This window comes from Cricetulus griseus, chromosome 2 (genome assembly GCF_003668045.3).
Source record: "Cricetulus griseus strain 17A/GY chromosome 2, alternate assembly CriGri-PICRH-1.0, whole genome shotgun sequence".
Taxonomy (NCBI): Eukaryota; Metazoa; Chordata; class Mammalia; order Rodentia; family Cricetidae; genus Cricetulus; species Cricetulus griseus.
In genome coordinates this window covers 413,310,488-413,325,473 of record NC_048595.1, presented here as the reverse complement: position 1 = coordinate 413,325,473, position 14,986 = coordinate 413,310,488, and the positions used below count along the sequence as shown (strand labels likewise).

The 14,986-nt window shown below is 38.3% G+C and overlaps 1 protein-coding gene across 1 annotated transcript in view; it reads left to right on the top strand.

Annotated features, from left to right (window-relative positions):
* C2cd6 (C2 calcium dependent domain containing 6) overlaps positions 1-14,986 on the top strand; it is a 96,117-nt gene that overhangs the window by 30,477 nt on the left and 50,654 nt on the right. Inside the window, 4 exon segments of the mRNA XM_035438834.1 lie at positions 473-541; positions 3,165-3,244; positions 8,151-8,282; positions 12,250-12,355. Of these exon segments, the coding sequence (XP_035294725.1) occupies positions 473-541; positions 3,165-3,244; positions 8,151-8,282; positions 12,250-12,355 (387 nt within the window).

Genomic DNA, 14,986 nt, shown 5'->3' with positions numbered 1-14,986 from the left:
TGTTAGTAATTTGATTAACTGAGCAATCCAAGACGCTTTGCTGTGCTTGCCAGAACGGGGATGAGGAACATATAAACTCACTGAGTATGGGCTTCTTTTCCCTTCACACATGGGCAGCCTGGGTTCAGAGGAGAGGTTGCTTATTTCAGTCTAAATTTGATATGGGGTAGAGATGAAGGGTATGTGAGTAAATCATTTGAAATATATGCATGTGTAAAATATAAACATATATATCAATATCTTAGCATAATCCTACTAATAACTACATTAAAATTTTGTAGATTTGACCATTAGCATTGCGTAATTTAAAGATGAAAAGCTTACAACATCCTGTGAACAGAGCAGAACTCTTTTGGAGTTCTTTGTGTAAATGACGCGTTGGTCTTTTTTAACCAGAAGATTCTTTCTGGGCTTTTCTAAACGTATAAGTTTATGACATTGTCACTTCTCTAACATCATCGTTGGCTTTCAGGCTATCTGCAGGTTAGAGGTGGAGTTCATGTTTTCCTATGGAGCATTTGGCTATGGATTTTCACATCAGGTTAGTTCCCTTCTGTTAAAATATGCATTCTGTTTTAGCTCATCAATCAAACCATTCTACCCCTAGCCCTTTTTTTTCCAGCTGGGCAACTTTTGAAAATAAGCACCTTTAAGGCCGGTGTATGACGCCTGATGACTCGGCGTCAAACCCAGGAGCCCACACAGTGGAAGGAGAGAGAGTCCTCTCCCACAACATGTCCTCTGACCTCTGCATGTGTGTTGTGGCACATGCACTCCCCTAAAGAAAGAAATGTTTAAAAATAATCATTTAAAAGTAAATGCTTTCACATTCTTCTCTTGAGATATAAGGGCTATTCTACACACATATACACACACAAAACAGACAAAAAAACCAAAACACTTTATCATGTGTTCACTCATACATGTTAAATGATGATATTTTATTCAAAATGAATTTATTGTAAGACTTTTTATTGTTTCTACACATTTTAAAAATTAAAATAATGTTATTTTAGGCATTTAACTGAGTGTGGAATTTCAGATCTAGAAATATCCATCAAACATGGAGTCATTGATCATAGACACAAGCTTGTAATTCCAGCGTTCACATTGATGAAAAAATTATTCTAGAAAAACATATCAATATAAACACTGTTACTTAGTATTTGAAAGAACTCATTTTTTTGTTTGTTTGTTTTGATTTGATTTTTGAGCCAGAGTTTCTCTCTGTGTGTCCCTGTCTGTCCTGGAACTCAATCTGTAGACCAGGCTGGTCTCGAACTCACAGAGATCCACCTGCCTCTGCCTCCTGAGTACTGGAATTAAAGGCATGAGCCACCACCACCCGGTGAAAGAACTCTTGATATCCCTGGATCATCAGAACTCTAGGTGTGTTAACCTGGCCTTATTGATGCTGCTGCTGCTGTGTGTGTGTGTGGGAGGGGTGACCTTCATTTCAGATTTTTGTTGAATAGTCTTGGGTGAGTTTTGATTAGTAACTGAGAATAAGGATATTAATCTTACTAAATAAGTCTACTGCTAAGTTAATTTTTTTTAAAAAAATCCCTATAATACGTTTAAATTTTTGTCCACAGTATGTCATGATTGTTAATGTATTTGGAAACAGAAGTGTACAGATGACAGCCACAAAGAACAAGCCTTTTTTTCTCATCTGCTTTTTACTGTTATTTCCATTTGTTTATTATTACTTATTTTAATGCTGAGTGCTAACACAGAGCACAGGCCACAGCAGGCAAATGCTCTGCCACTGAGTTACATGTCCAGGACACGGCTTTTGGAAATTGAGACTTTCTATACCACTCAGTATGGTCTTGAGTTATCTGTGGATTCCAGGTTCACTTTAAACTCAAGATTCTTGCCTCAGACTAGTGAGTGCTGAGGTTATTGCATTAGTGCACTGGCATGCCTGGTTATTTTATTCTGTGTGTGTGTGTGTGTGTGTGTGTGTGTGTGTGTGTGTGTGTGTGTGTGTGTGTGTACACGTTAAGGTGCATGTGTGTGTGTACACGTTAAGGTGCATGTGTGTGTGCTTGTGCACACGTGTTTGGAGACTAGAGGTAACTTTGGCATTCCCCAGGAGACAGTCTCTCTCACTGGGACCTGGGAATTACCAATTAGAATAATCCCAAGACCCTCCAGGCTCTCCCCAGCACTGGGAGCTACAGGGCATGTCACCAAGCCTGGCTTTTTAGGTGGGTGCTTGATATTGAACTTGGGTCTCCAGACTTACATGGAAAGCACTCTGCTGACCGAGCCATCTCTCTAGCCCGTATAGTCTTTTCTTGGGATGAGCATGCCTTATTAGAATTCCCCTGCCATTATTTCTCTAAGTTGCCTTTAGCAGTCATAGCTTATGAATATGATTTTGGAAGTAGGTTTTGTGTCCAAATATAAGCATAACATGTAAGATTGTTCTTAAAGAGAGTGGTTATTTTTGGATCTGCAATCCCATCTCTGGGGAGGCAGAAACCAGGAAAGTCTCTGGGGCTTGTTGGCCAGCCAGTATAGACTACTTGATGAGCTCCAGGTCAGTGAGAAACCGAGGTTGTCCTCTGTACTACACACAGCACACACGTAGCACACACATGCAGCAACACGCAGCACACATAGCACATACCTTCAGATACAAATGAGCACAAACATGTGTATGCAAACAAATGCACACAGAGAGAAAGCAATAGCCTATTTTCAGATAAAACTAGGCAAGTATTGTTTTATACATGTAGACCTTACTGAAAACAGAACAAAGGTATTGTATGGGAGAAGAAGTGGCTGTCCAACAGAAGAGCAATATTGTGATGGTTTGAAAAGAGCTCTATATAAAAGGCAGAAAAGCCTACACTCATGCCCCGTGTTGCACACTCATCCCCCATGTTGCACACCAGTTTGTAATTTTGAATGAATCACTGTTCTTCAACGTGATCTATAAAATATTCACACTTACCTCATATTTTTATCAAAAGGGTTAGAAAAAATCAAATGTATGTGATGCTTGGCAAATGTTTAGTACCCAACAAATTAATTTCCTTTCTTCATTCTGATTCCCCTTACATATATGAGAACTGTCTTGGCCTTTGGGAGCTGGGGGCTGTTAGTCCTGTTATGGTGAATTATACCATAGTATACTTACATTTTTTATTCAGTTAAAACCTCTTCAAAAAATCATCGAACCATCTATGTTCATGAAGATTGCACCTCCTCCAGATAGAACAGATCCTGCCACGTGAGTGTTTTGATTTCATTACTATATTAAGATCAAGTGGCACTTTAAACTCCAACCCCTGGGAGGTATCGGCAAGGGGTTGGCAAGTTCAGGGGTTTCTTGAAACTCTGTGAAAACCAAGCAAACAAACAAGAAGATGGGGGAGACACTGAGATTCTAGGTGTCACCTTGGAGAAAGGAGCTGAGGTCTAGAGATGAGAGGAGACCGGTGACTCCTTCATGGATGAAGAGGTGGCTTATGAGGAAATTAGCCAGCAAGATCCTCCTTCTGGAATAAGCAGGAAGGGCTTCTAAGACCTATATGTCTAGTGGTTGTCTGTCTCTGCTCTATAGGACAGCAGTGTTAGCCTCCCCCATACCACTCCAACTGTAACTTCCAAATGAGCTGTAAAACAAAACAAACAAATCAAAACAACAACAAAACTATGAGAAAAGTGTTATCAGTGGGGCGGGGGAGATGCTCTGCCAGCTGTGTTCAGACCCCCAGCATCCATGCACAAAGCCAGTCATGGCTGCAGGTGCCTATAGCCCGCAGCTTTGAGGGACAGAGAGCGGCAGATCCCAGGGGTTAGCTGGCCAGCCTAGCTGAAATGGTGAGCTTCAGGCTCAGTGAACAACCCTGTCCCAGGGGACTAAGGCAGAGAGAGAGAGAGAGAGAGAGAGAGAGAGAGAGAGAGAGAGAGAGAGAGAGAGAGAGATTTATGTGAATGCACCCCCATACCTCCTCACACAAAACTATTTTAAGTTATTAGCAAGTGAAATGTGGTTTATTAAAATATAGTATTCCAAATGGTCTTAACACTACAGCAGTAAAAATACAGTACGGAACAATATGCATCAGCAAAAGAGCTATCCAAGAAAAAAGAATTGTTTTGAAAAGCTGAAATGAGTCAAGGAAACTAGATATGGTTGGTGGAACTCACTCTGTAGAGCATTCTAGGACAGCCAGAGCTACACAGAGAAACCCTGTCTCAAAAAACAAAAACTAACAAACAAAAAAAACCAAGTAAGATATGGGATACAATGCCATGTTCTGAAGGGATTTTTTTTCTTATGGTCTCACCACTGGCTATTGCATTAAAAATTGAGAGTGGTGATTTATGAAATTATAAAGTTGAAATTTTTCTTATATTTCTTGTCTTTATCCATTGATTTACAAAACATTTCCTAAATATCTGCCACATTCCTAAAGCATTGAAAATACAAAGAGAAATGACATCTAGTTCCCCTGCCTTGTGATTATAGTTTAATGCATAGGTAATTTGAAGAAAATGGATTATCATGATTGTTTGCTTATGGAATGAGACCTCGTTAAGAGCTAAATATATAGAGCTGCAAGTCAGCTGAGAAGCTCTTGATTTTTCTTGGGGAAGTTAACAAGGAAAGAATTTCCAAGTAACACTCTACAAAAGAAAGCATAAAGGGAGATTTGAAAAATGAACCCAAGGGGATCCGTCCCCCACAAAGGCACATATGTAAAAGCAGCTCTGTAAGATGCCATGTTGTGTTGGGGTAGTGAGCAGTAAATTCCAGTATCTAAGAACAGAGGGTCAAGGAGGTGGACAGTGGGGTGGGGAAGACGGATGCCCAAGCATGGTGACAAATGCCAGCCAGGACAGGCTCCCATCCAGGCTTTCCCCTGTACTCACTGTTTCACCGCAGGCAAGTTACTTAGGCCCTTTGCCTTTATTTAGAAAGAAAAATTAAAATTAAAGCCATTCAACTTAGTGACCACGATGACTAAATAAGTTACATTAAAGCCCTACACTGTAATATTGCTGTTTTTTCCCCGGTTCGAGAAGGCACGATTGGCATAGACATATCTTATGGATGCTGGGACCCCCCACATTGGTTCTTGATCTGTGACAGGAGTGTTTTCTATAGGAACCAAACAGCAGTCACTGACTCCCTTTGCCCAAGGAAGCAGTAATGCTACCTTTCTGGAGGGGACGGCATGGTAGATTCTCACTACAACTCTCTTCAGTTTGTTTAGTTTGTGCAAATGACAGATTAATATGGCAGGTGGCTATTGGGAGATTACCTGGATGGTGACTAATTGCAAGCCACTGTGCCAACTGTGTTATCACCATCTGAGCAATTGAACATCTCCCCTAGCGTGTCATACGGAGCTATAGACTTGGTATTTCTTAATAAAGACCATCAGAAATAGTTTGATTTTAGTGACAAGGGGAGAAATACATCTTCACTCACCTGCTCAGACATATATCAGTTCTCTAAACTTAAGTCTTTATTTCATTTCCAGAGATCTTCACCCCTTTTTCTCTTATAGGATATACAGTTACATTGCATTGATAAAATTAACTGATTGGATCTAGTGAACAAGATGTAACAACTACTGTAGACTTTTTAATAATTTTTTGTACATATAAGAAAATGGGGAAATTATATTACAAAAAATTTAGAACCCTCTACCTCAGTGAAATTTCTAGGAATCCTATGGTCATAAAATGTGGAGATAACCCTTCCATGGTGATGGGAAGTTGTTGTGACTTTCTCTTTCCCAGTAGACCTATTTCAATTTTGGAGGTATCCCATTCTCCATTTAGGTGCATTGTTCTGGCCAATGGTTCTCCAGAAGGTTCTGTATACTCTGATGTATTTTCTCCCATAGCCAGTGTTCAGCGGTCCATGAATCAAGGGGTGGGAATGAGAACTGCCCCTCATCACCACTCCTAGCGATTCATGAACCAAACTTTCTCGCCTGTTCCTGTGACTGTATCTTCTGCTGCCCTAGAGTTATTTACAAAAATGTAAAGGGTTCCATTGAGATACTGCACTGAACTAGAAGTTAAAACTAATACACAGCCACAGGGTCCTCCTGACCCAGAATCAACAGACAAAGGAGGGAGTCACTGCACTGGTAAAGAATTGATCCCAACTGCCAAAGAGAGCATGAGAAAGGGGAAGGTGTGCCTAAAATACAGGAGGCCCATTAGGGAATCTCTTAATATTACCATCCCCTGAGATTAAGGGGTTTTTGCATTAAAAACTATTTGGGGGCCTAGAAAAATAGTTAAGAGCACTGGCTGCTCTTCCGGAGTACTGGGGTTCGGTTCTCAGCACCCACAAGGTGGCTCACAACCATCTATAACTCCAATTCCAGGGTCTGTCTCCTCCTTTGGCTTCCGTGGGCACTGCACACACAGTGCACAGGTACACATGCAGGCAAAAGACCAATACACATAAGTAAATGAAATCTAAAAAAAAAAGTTTCAAGACAAAATTTTTGGCGTGGGGGCATATGCCGTGGTGTGCATGGTTAGAGGATAACTTGTGGAAGTTGGGTCTCTCCTTCCACCGGATGGCAGGGATGGAACTCAGGTTCAGTTTCAGCAGCAAGTACCTTTACCTGCTGAGCCATCTCACTGTCCCCAAATAAGAATTTAATAGAAAACTACCACATCTTAATCTGCACAGAACTCTTCATGGACTTGAGGAGTCGAAGTTTTAATCACACCACCAGGTAAGGAGCCAGCTGAGGTGATTACTAAAGAGGAAGGACAGAATGGGCGGTGGAAGAAGAAAACGGTATAGGCTGTGACATATCGTTAGTTACAGGATCACAGGTTATGTTATGATTGTTAGGAATATTTCCTCACCAGCTGGTTATGAGTATAGTTGTGTATATATAAGTATACATAAACAGCTTTGTTTTTTCCTCTCTTATCCCTATAGCACACATCACAATATTAAATTTTTGGGATATGGAGAAGAGTAGATATCACTCAAAACTTTAATTCCTCTTCCAGCCTGTTGTATCATGTCAGGTGGAACTGTGGTCATATGATTGTCTTCACTTAGAGCTTAAGGATGATGGAAGAAAGGCTGGGTGGTGGTAGACATGCCTTTAATCCCAGCACTTGGAAGCCAGAGGCAAGACCATCTCTGCTGTGGGATTTTTGTACACTATGTGAAGATGTGTTGCTGTGATTGGTGTAATAAAGAGCTGAATGGTCAATAGCTAGGCAGAAGGTATGGATGGGTCTTCCAGGCACAGAATGGAAGTAGGAGGTCATCGAGGCTCAGAAGGGCACCATGGAGATGTGGAATGAGTTGGACACACAGAATGGGAGAGAGGAAAAGGCCACATGGTAGAATGTAGACTGATTTAAGAGCTAGTTGGACAAGCCTAAGCTAAGGCCAAGCTTGAACAATTAATAACAAGTCCCCATGTCATTATTTGGGAGCTGACAGAGAAAGACCACTGGGTACCTGTGTGGTGCTACCACTTCCTGAACCAGGGATACTGTGGATAGAACATGATTAGAGAATGGACAAGTTATGCATTCTATTATGGACATATTAAACTTAATGTGCTCATCACTCTATACAGCAGAGACTAATGTTAACAAAACTGTCCAATGTTAGCTATGACACTCCCTAGCTGTTAAGCGGGTAAGGGGATTGTTTAATCTCTTTACTCCTGGCTTTCTTGTTTGTCAAGTGGATTCAGTAATTCTTCTCCTGTGGATTTGCTGTGAAGGTGAAATAAGACAATCAGTGCAGACAGATGTATGAGTACAGTGCCTGGCACAGAATCCATAGAATTAGTTGTTTGAAAGAATGAGAGACTCTGAAGGCAGATTTGGCTATAAATGGTGGCCAAAAGACCTGGACTCAAATATTTTCTATTTCTCCTTCCTTTGGGTCTCCTCCTTTTCCATCCCTACTGTCTGCTATCTTGATAGGATGAGTAACGAAGAGAGCACTTCTCCCAATATTCTGACTATTCTTGCCTTCTTCCTTAGCTCTGTCTTCTTGTCAGCTGATGGCAGTGGGTGAGCTGATACAAGAAGAATAATTCAAAACAGCAGTTACCACACTAATTTTAGGGATGTGCTTTTTTTTTATAGTGTCGGCATTTAACTCTATTATTATTTTTCAGAAATGTTATTACACCGCAACAAGTAGAATACCCAGCATTCTTATCCCCAGATCTTAATGTTAGCATTGGGGCTCCTGAAACCAGCACAAATGTAGTGCGACTTACAAAACTCCATGAGAAACCCCGGGAAAGGTAAAAAGCACACACGTCATTTATTTACATGTAGTCTGTATCATTCCAACTTCCTTGTGTTGAGCTATGAGCTATCCACTGGTCTAGAAATACTCGTTGTGATACTGTTTCATGTGCCCATTGATTATTTATCCACAAATTAGGTACTTTACTAACAAAAGAAAGAAAGCAAGTTGCTTCCTTCATGCAAGTCTCTTCTGCTGTCTCTTGTACTATTTTTCCTCACCCTCTTCTCTGTTGGTCCCTTCTGGCTTACATTCCACATTCCATCTCACTGGCTTCTTCTTCTTCTTCTTCTTCTTCTTCTTCTTCTTCTTCTTCTTCTTCTTCTTCTTCTTCTTCTTCTTCTTCTTCTTCTTCTTCTTCTTTTCTTTCTCCTCCTCCTCCTCCTCCTCCTCCTCTTCCTCCTTCTCTTTCTCCTCTTTCTCTTTCTTCTTCTTCCTCCTCCTCCTCCTCTTCTTTAAATCTTCTGCTGAACTAATTCAAACTTGAATTTTAGTTTTATTTCCCTCAGCTATGGAATTTCCATTGATTTGTATAGTTCCTCTCTGCCCAAGTCCTGAGCCTTGGCTTCTGATCCCTTGGTCATAGTACTCTTTGTGCTAAACAGTCTAGACTTGGGTAAATAACCACAGCCAATGTGGCTTAATATCTGCAGACATTTATTTATCCTAATTCTGGAGAATAAGTCCAGCGTCATGACACTAGTTGAATGCATTTCATGACTTATAATTTAATATGTATTTGTTACTCTTTTCAGTCTTTAGCCATTAAATTCTTAAGGTTTTTTTTTTTTTTTGGAAAGATAGTGTGGTCCTTGAAACATACCATCGTGTACTTGACATACAGTAGATATTCAATAAGTCTTGGTTAAACAGACAACATGTCAGACTAGAGGACAAAGGTGTGTCCTTTAGTCATCCAGCTCATGTTAATAAATTTATGAAGATGGATAACTAATATGTGCACATACTTTCTATGTAAGTTTTCCTAGGTTATTTGAGAGTATCTCATTATCCAACAAGGACAACAAAATTTGGATGAAATATGTTCTGAAATTTTGTTTGAAAACAGTGAGTTATAAAAGCAGTATTTGCCGATCCACGATTCTAGGAAATACAGAGGTCCAGCGATATTGAGTCCATTGTTTGGTGCCATCATTTTCCAAGGGACTTGGTGGTTTCCACAATGATAAAAAACTGAGCAGAGCTAAGACAGATATGCAATTATGAAGCAACAAAAGCCAGAGTTCAGTGTATCCCAAAGAAGATGGGCTTCATAATACCCAGACTTTTACTTGGGCCACCAATGAGCTATAACAGACTGTGTCTCTAAATGCCATGCCCTAGTTGCTCTAGTTGCCTACAACTTATCCCTGCTCTGGAGTTAGAAGTATGAGTAAGCCTAAAATACCACTAATCTTTCTGGAAATGGAGACCCAGCTTTGGATCACTCTAATCTTTGCTTTGAAGTGATGTGAGTTACCAGTGTTCTTAGCCTAGTTGGCTGCCAGAAGTAAATGCATGTCTTCTCTAGAAGAAAATATATACAAGAGCCTCAAATTAATTCTACAAATTTTCAAATACAGTGTCTTGCACTCAGCAAGACAGCTATACGTAAGAGAATGTAATATTAACCCCCCCCCACACACACACATACACACGCACAGAAAGAGAGCAAAAAGTGAAATAATTACACTAAGCACAGACTTACAGGAAACCCAGATAGCAGAATTATCAGATCTAGGTTCTGAATAGCAATGGTTGCTACAGATAGAGTGTTTATATTCCCCAAAGTCATATGTTGAAGCCATGAGTCCGTATTGATGTTGTTTCAGGACAGGACCTTGCATTTGTTGACCACATCCTTATATTGAGATTTAATCTGGTCTGTCTTATGCTTTTCCCCAAACTGGACACACACTGCAAGAATCAGTTCGATTTGGTATAATTTCTTTGGTAAGACTGATATTGAGTTTTTTTTATCATGTTTGCCTTTGCAATTATTTTTAAATTTATTTATTTAATACTGTTGCAATTTTTTATTTTTATTTTTATTTATTTTTTGGCTTTTCTAGACAGGGTTTCTCTGTGTAACCCTGGCTGTCCTGGAACTCACAGAGATCCACCTGTCTTTACCTCCCGAGTGCTGGGATTAAAGGCATGTGCCATGGCAATTTTTTTTTTTAACTTGTTAGTTTTTGTTAGAGTCCATATTGTACTTCTGGGAATACAATATCAAAATGGAGTTATTCTAATTCTATCACTTTCTTTTTATTTATTAAATGAAATAATTTTATAAGTCTCCTTCTTGGTTGCCCAGTGTTACATTTTCTGTAGGGAAAAAGGAGTGAATTCTCGATTGTCTTTTTCCTTCAGTCACCTGGTTTTCAAGGTTGGTTTCTGGGATCAAAAGCAATGCTGTATTGAGAACCACCCTAAAAGTAGCCATATTGCAAGTTTCTGTAGACTGTTTAAAATATTTTTTTCTTGGATGGGTCCATTTGTACAGTCAGATGATAGTAGGAATAGATGGACCACGAGAAGCCTTTGCTTACCCATCTGCCAGTCGGTTCCAGCTACGAGCTGCAACCTGCAATTTCCTTTTGGCTTCTGGTAGGCTATCCTGTCTTCGTTATAGAATTGCACTCTGAAACCACCAATGAAGAAGGGCTCCTCATACTTAGGTTTATGTCCCATTAATGCTGTCCCATTGGCCAAGGCAAGTCTTATGGCCATCCTTGGGGATCAATCCATGGGGAGTTCTACAATTAGACTTTTGAGAGAAAAGTAGTTAAGAAACACTGTGGTCAACTACAGTGTTCCTTGAATTCTTGTATGTGGAAATCCTCAATATTAACTTTTTGTTTTAAAGGAAGTTTTAAATACTTTGCTGTAAGTTTTGTTACAATGTTTTGGTTCCTGCTTATATTCTATTACTTTCTGCAGGGATTTTGAAAAGATTCAGAGATTGTGTTGCCTCTGCAGCCACTGTCATCCCCAGACTTTCTACCTCCATGTCACTTCCTCTCAGTGAGCTCAAGCATACATGGCAATTTACCATATAATGCACATGATTATCAGTTATGAAGCAAGAATGCTTTTAAAGGGGGAAAACACAGTTTGTTGAAAATTATTATATATACATTCAGTGACAAAAAGTGTGGATATGTAGTGGTAGAGCAGGTGTTTTCACCCCCACCTCAATTCTTAACCATTGTTATTTGTATTGCTGGGAGTTGAACACAGGGCTTCAAGCATTCTAGGCAAATGATCTATCATTGAGCTATAACTCCAGTTTTAATCTCTGGTGCAACAATGTTTATAGTTAGTGCTTTCGGGAAATAACTGGGGTTACATTAGGTTTAAAGATGAAGCCCTTGTAATGCAATCAATGCCCTTATAAAAGTTACAAAAGGAGAAGACATGGCATCCATCCCCCCATTATAAGGATATAAGATGATGGCCATCTGAAGCCAGGAAGACCCTCACCAGAACCTGAGAGAGCTGGTACCTAGCCTTGAGAATTCTGAGAAATAAATGTCTGTTTTGTAATCCACCCAATATATGAGATTCTGTTATTGCAGCCCAAACTGACCAAAATAAGCAACTTAAAACACCAAGAATACATAGTACACAACTGAATAATTTCTGAAATGTCTTTATGACGCTTAAATCATGATAATAAAGTTATTACCTACATAAGAAATACATCATTATCACTAATGTCAGAGATGTATTTTGTGTGCCTTTATGAGAGGTATCTCTCTCCTTAATCATTTCTTATAACTATGACCCTTATTTTTGTTGTAATCATTTCTTTCAACTGTGTCCTTGGATGGTATGTTGTTAGTCACTTTTGGGCCTTCTTATAAATGGATCATACTGTATTATTCTTATGTGAATTTTGCCATACATATCCCTCTGTTGCTTGCTCTTTTTCATCTGTAGCTGATTGCTTTGTTTAGATTGGAAAAAATGAAGACAGAGTATAGACATCTGGACACATGGATAGAAAAAGCTGAGTATTTAAGAAACCTTATCACTCCAAAAGTGGCTCACAAAGGTTCTGAGGTAACTGGCAAAATGAATTCTCTCATATGTAGCATGTAATGCATATTTAATAGAAGCATGCTTTGATAATTTCAAATGTTCGATCAGATAATTGCCTGTTACCACTAAATAAAATGTTATTCACAGTTCACATTCTTCTCTATATTAACAATGTACCATTCAGTAAGTGTTTATTCATAATTTATCAGGTTTAATTAATTGGCCAATTTAAATTCTACATTTCAGTGGCATTCAGCCTGTCCACCAAGTTGCATATCCATTACCACAATCAATTTTAGAACATTTTCCCTATTTTTAAACAGAACTAGCCCAACACTGTGAGTCAATTCTTTCTCAGTTTCCCCACTGCCTTCTAGCCAGCCTTCTGTAACAGCCAATCTGTTTTCTTCCGTTATACATTCACCTGTTCCAAACACTGCATAAAAGTGGTATTGTATATAAATACATGGTCTTTCGTAGCTTACTTTTTTTTCTCTTACCATAATGTTTTCCATATGTTTTCTTGTAGCATATGTCAGCATTCTATTTGTTTCTAGATACATTTTATTTATGTGCTCATCTGCTGATGAACATTTAGGTTATATACACTATTGAGCTATGGTGAAGGATACTGTTGTGGGCGGGCATTCATGTGCAAACATTTGTGGTTTTTCTTGAGATGGAGTTTCACTATGTAGGCTGGTTTTAAACTTGCTAAGTTGTCCAGACTAACCTCAAACTTGGAATTCTTCTGCCTTACACTCCCAAGTGTTGAGATCACAGATGTGGACCAATATGCTTGGCTATCTTATTATACATTTTTGTGTGAACAAATGTTTTCAATTTTCCTCTGTGTATGCCCAGGAACAGAAGCTGGGTGAAATGGCAACTCCCAGTTTAAAGTTTTGAAAAAATGCCAAACCATTTCTACGAGTAGCTTTGCTATCTTACATTCCAATAAAAAATGTGAGCTGGTTCTGGATCTTGGCCACTTGTTGGTTTTCCATATAGTTGTCATTGCTAGTCCTAATAGTGTTACTGACATTCAAGAGCTCAAAGTGCTGACTCTGCATTTTTAAGTTTACATTTCTCCAATGATGGATGGTGTGAATATTTTTTCATACACTCACAGATCGTTTGTCTATCTTCTTTGGATAAATACTTTTAAATTTTTCAACAAATTTTAAATTGAATTTTTTGCTTTATTGGACTGCAGTGGGTTTTAAAAATGTATTTGAATTAAAAATGTATTTGAAATTTAGGTATGCAATCTAACCTATACGTTTTGATCAAGAAATAAACAATTCCTAGCTCAGATAAAACATTTACTATGATCACAACCCTGAAATACTAGTCATGCTGATATTTTTATGTTTTACAATTGCTCTGCAATAATTGGCCAGCAATGTAATGTTATGAGTTAAATTAATTACTATTTGCTAATATAGAGTTACCATTTTAGAGGAAACTTAGAGCAGTTGTTAGCGAGGGTATGGATTTGTGCTCTTAATTATAAAAGTACTTTGTTAAAAAAAGTTAAAAAAAGTTAAAAAAGTACTTTGTTAAAAAAAGTTAAACAAATTTCCTTTAACTTTTGTAAATATACACATAATTTTAAAGACATAGGCCATAATGTATTCCAATAAAAATATATTCCCTGGTAGTCTCACTTTCTGCTTGAAGTTATACAATTAGCATTGAAGTTTGTGTCTCTTTTACTTTCATTTCATTACTTAAATAATAGGAATCTCGGTTCTTGTATTTCTTCTTTTGGGAGCAACAACTCCTTTTGAAATCATGCTGCATGGGTTAATTTTCTCACCAACTCCTTGTTATCCTCTGTAAAAATCAGAAGGAAAATGTATATTCAAATTTTGTTAACTTTGTAGTCTTATCAGTGTGAGTTTTATGACAGAAACTAATAAAATATTCTTTAAATAAAAATTATGAAAGCAGACAAAACATTTTAGTTCTTTAAGTATTTTGCCCAACATGTTTTCTTTCTTTCTTTCTGTGTGTGTCTAGGAAGATAATTTGAATGAAAGATCAACTGAAAAAAAATCGCTTAGTCTATATGAAGAAAAGCCTGAAATTATGACACATGGTAAAAAAAATCATGTTAGTTTTATGTTTATTATTAAGCTAATTAAAGCAAGGAGTTATATTATAAAAGTTACTGTTTTGTTTTAAATGAATTTCATTTTTGTCATATATCAAATATACACTTTATTATTGTACCAATTACATTTGTATTTTGCAAGAATTTCAGAGTCAAGTCTTAGACCCCATTAAGAGTTTTTTAACCTTTAAAATTATTTTATGTGTATGGGTGTTTTGTCTACATGTCTGTCTGTCTACCAAGTGTATTTCTGGTGCCCTCAGAAGCCATCAGAGAGCACCATTTCCTCTAGGACTAGAGTTGCAGGTGGCTGTGAGCTGCTATTGGGTGCTGGGAATTGAATCTAGATCCTCTGCAAGAGCAGCCAATGTCTTACTGCTGAGTCATCTCTCCAACCCCAGCAGTTTTTTACAAAATGCAATGGTTCTTTACTTCTTTAAAGATAGAAAAAACTTAAATCCCAACTGTGATATTTATAAAGATATTTTTTGTTAAGCATTTTGAACTGTAGAACTATTGAGGTAGGGCGTGTG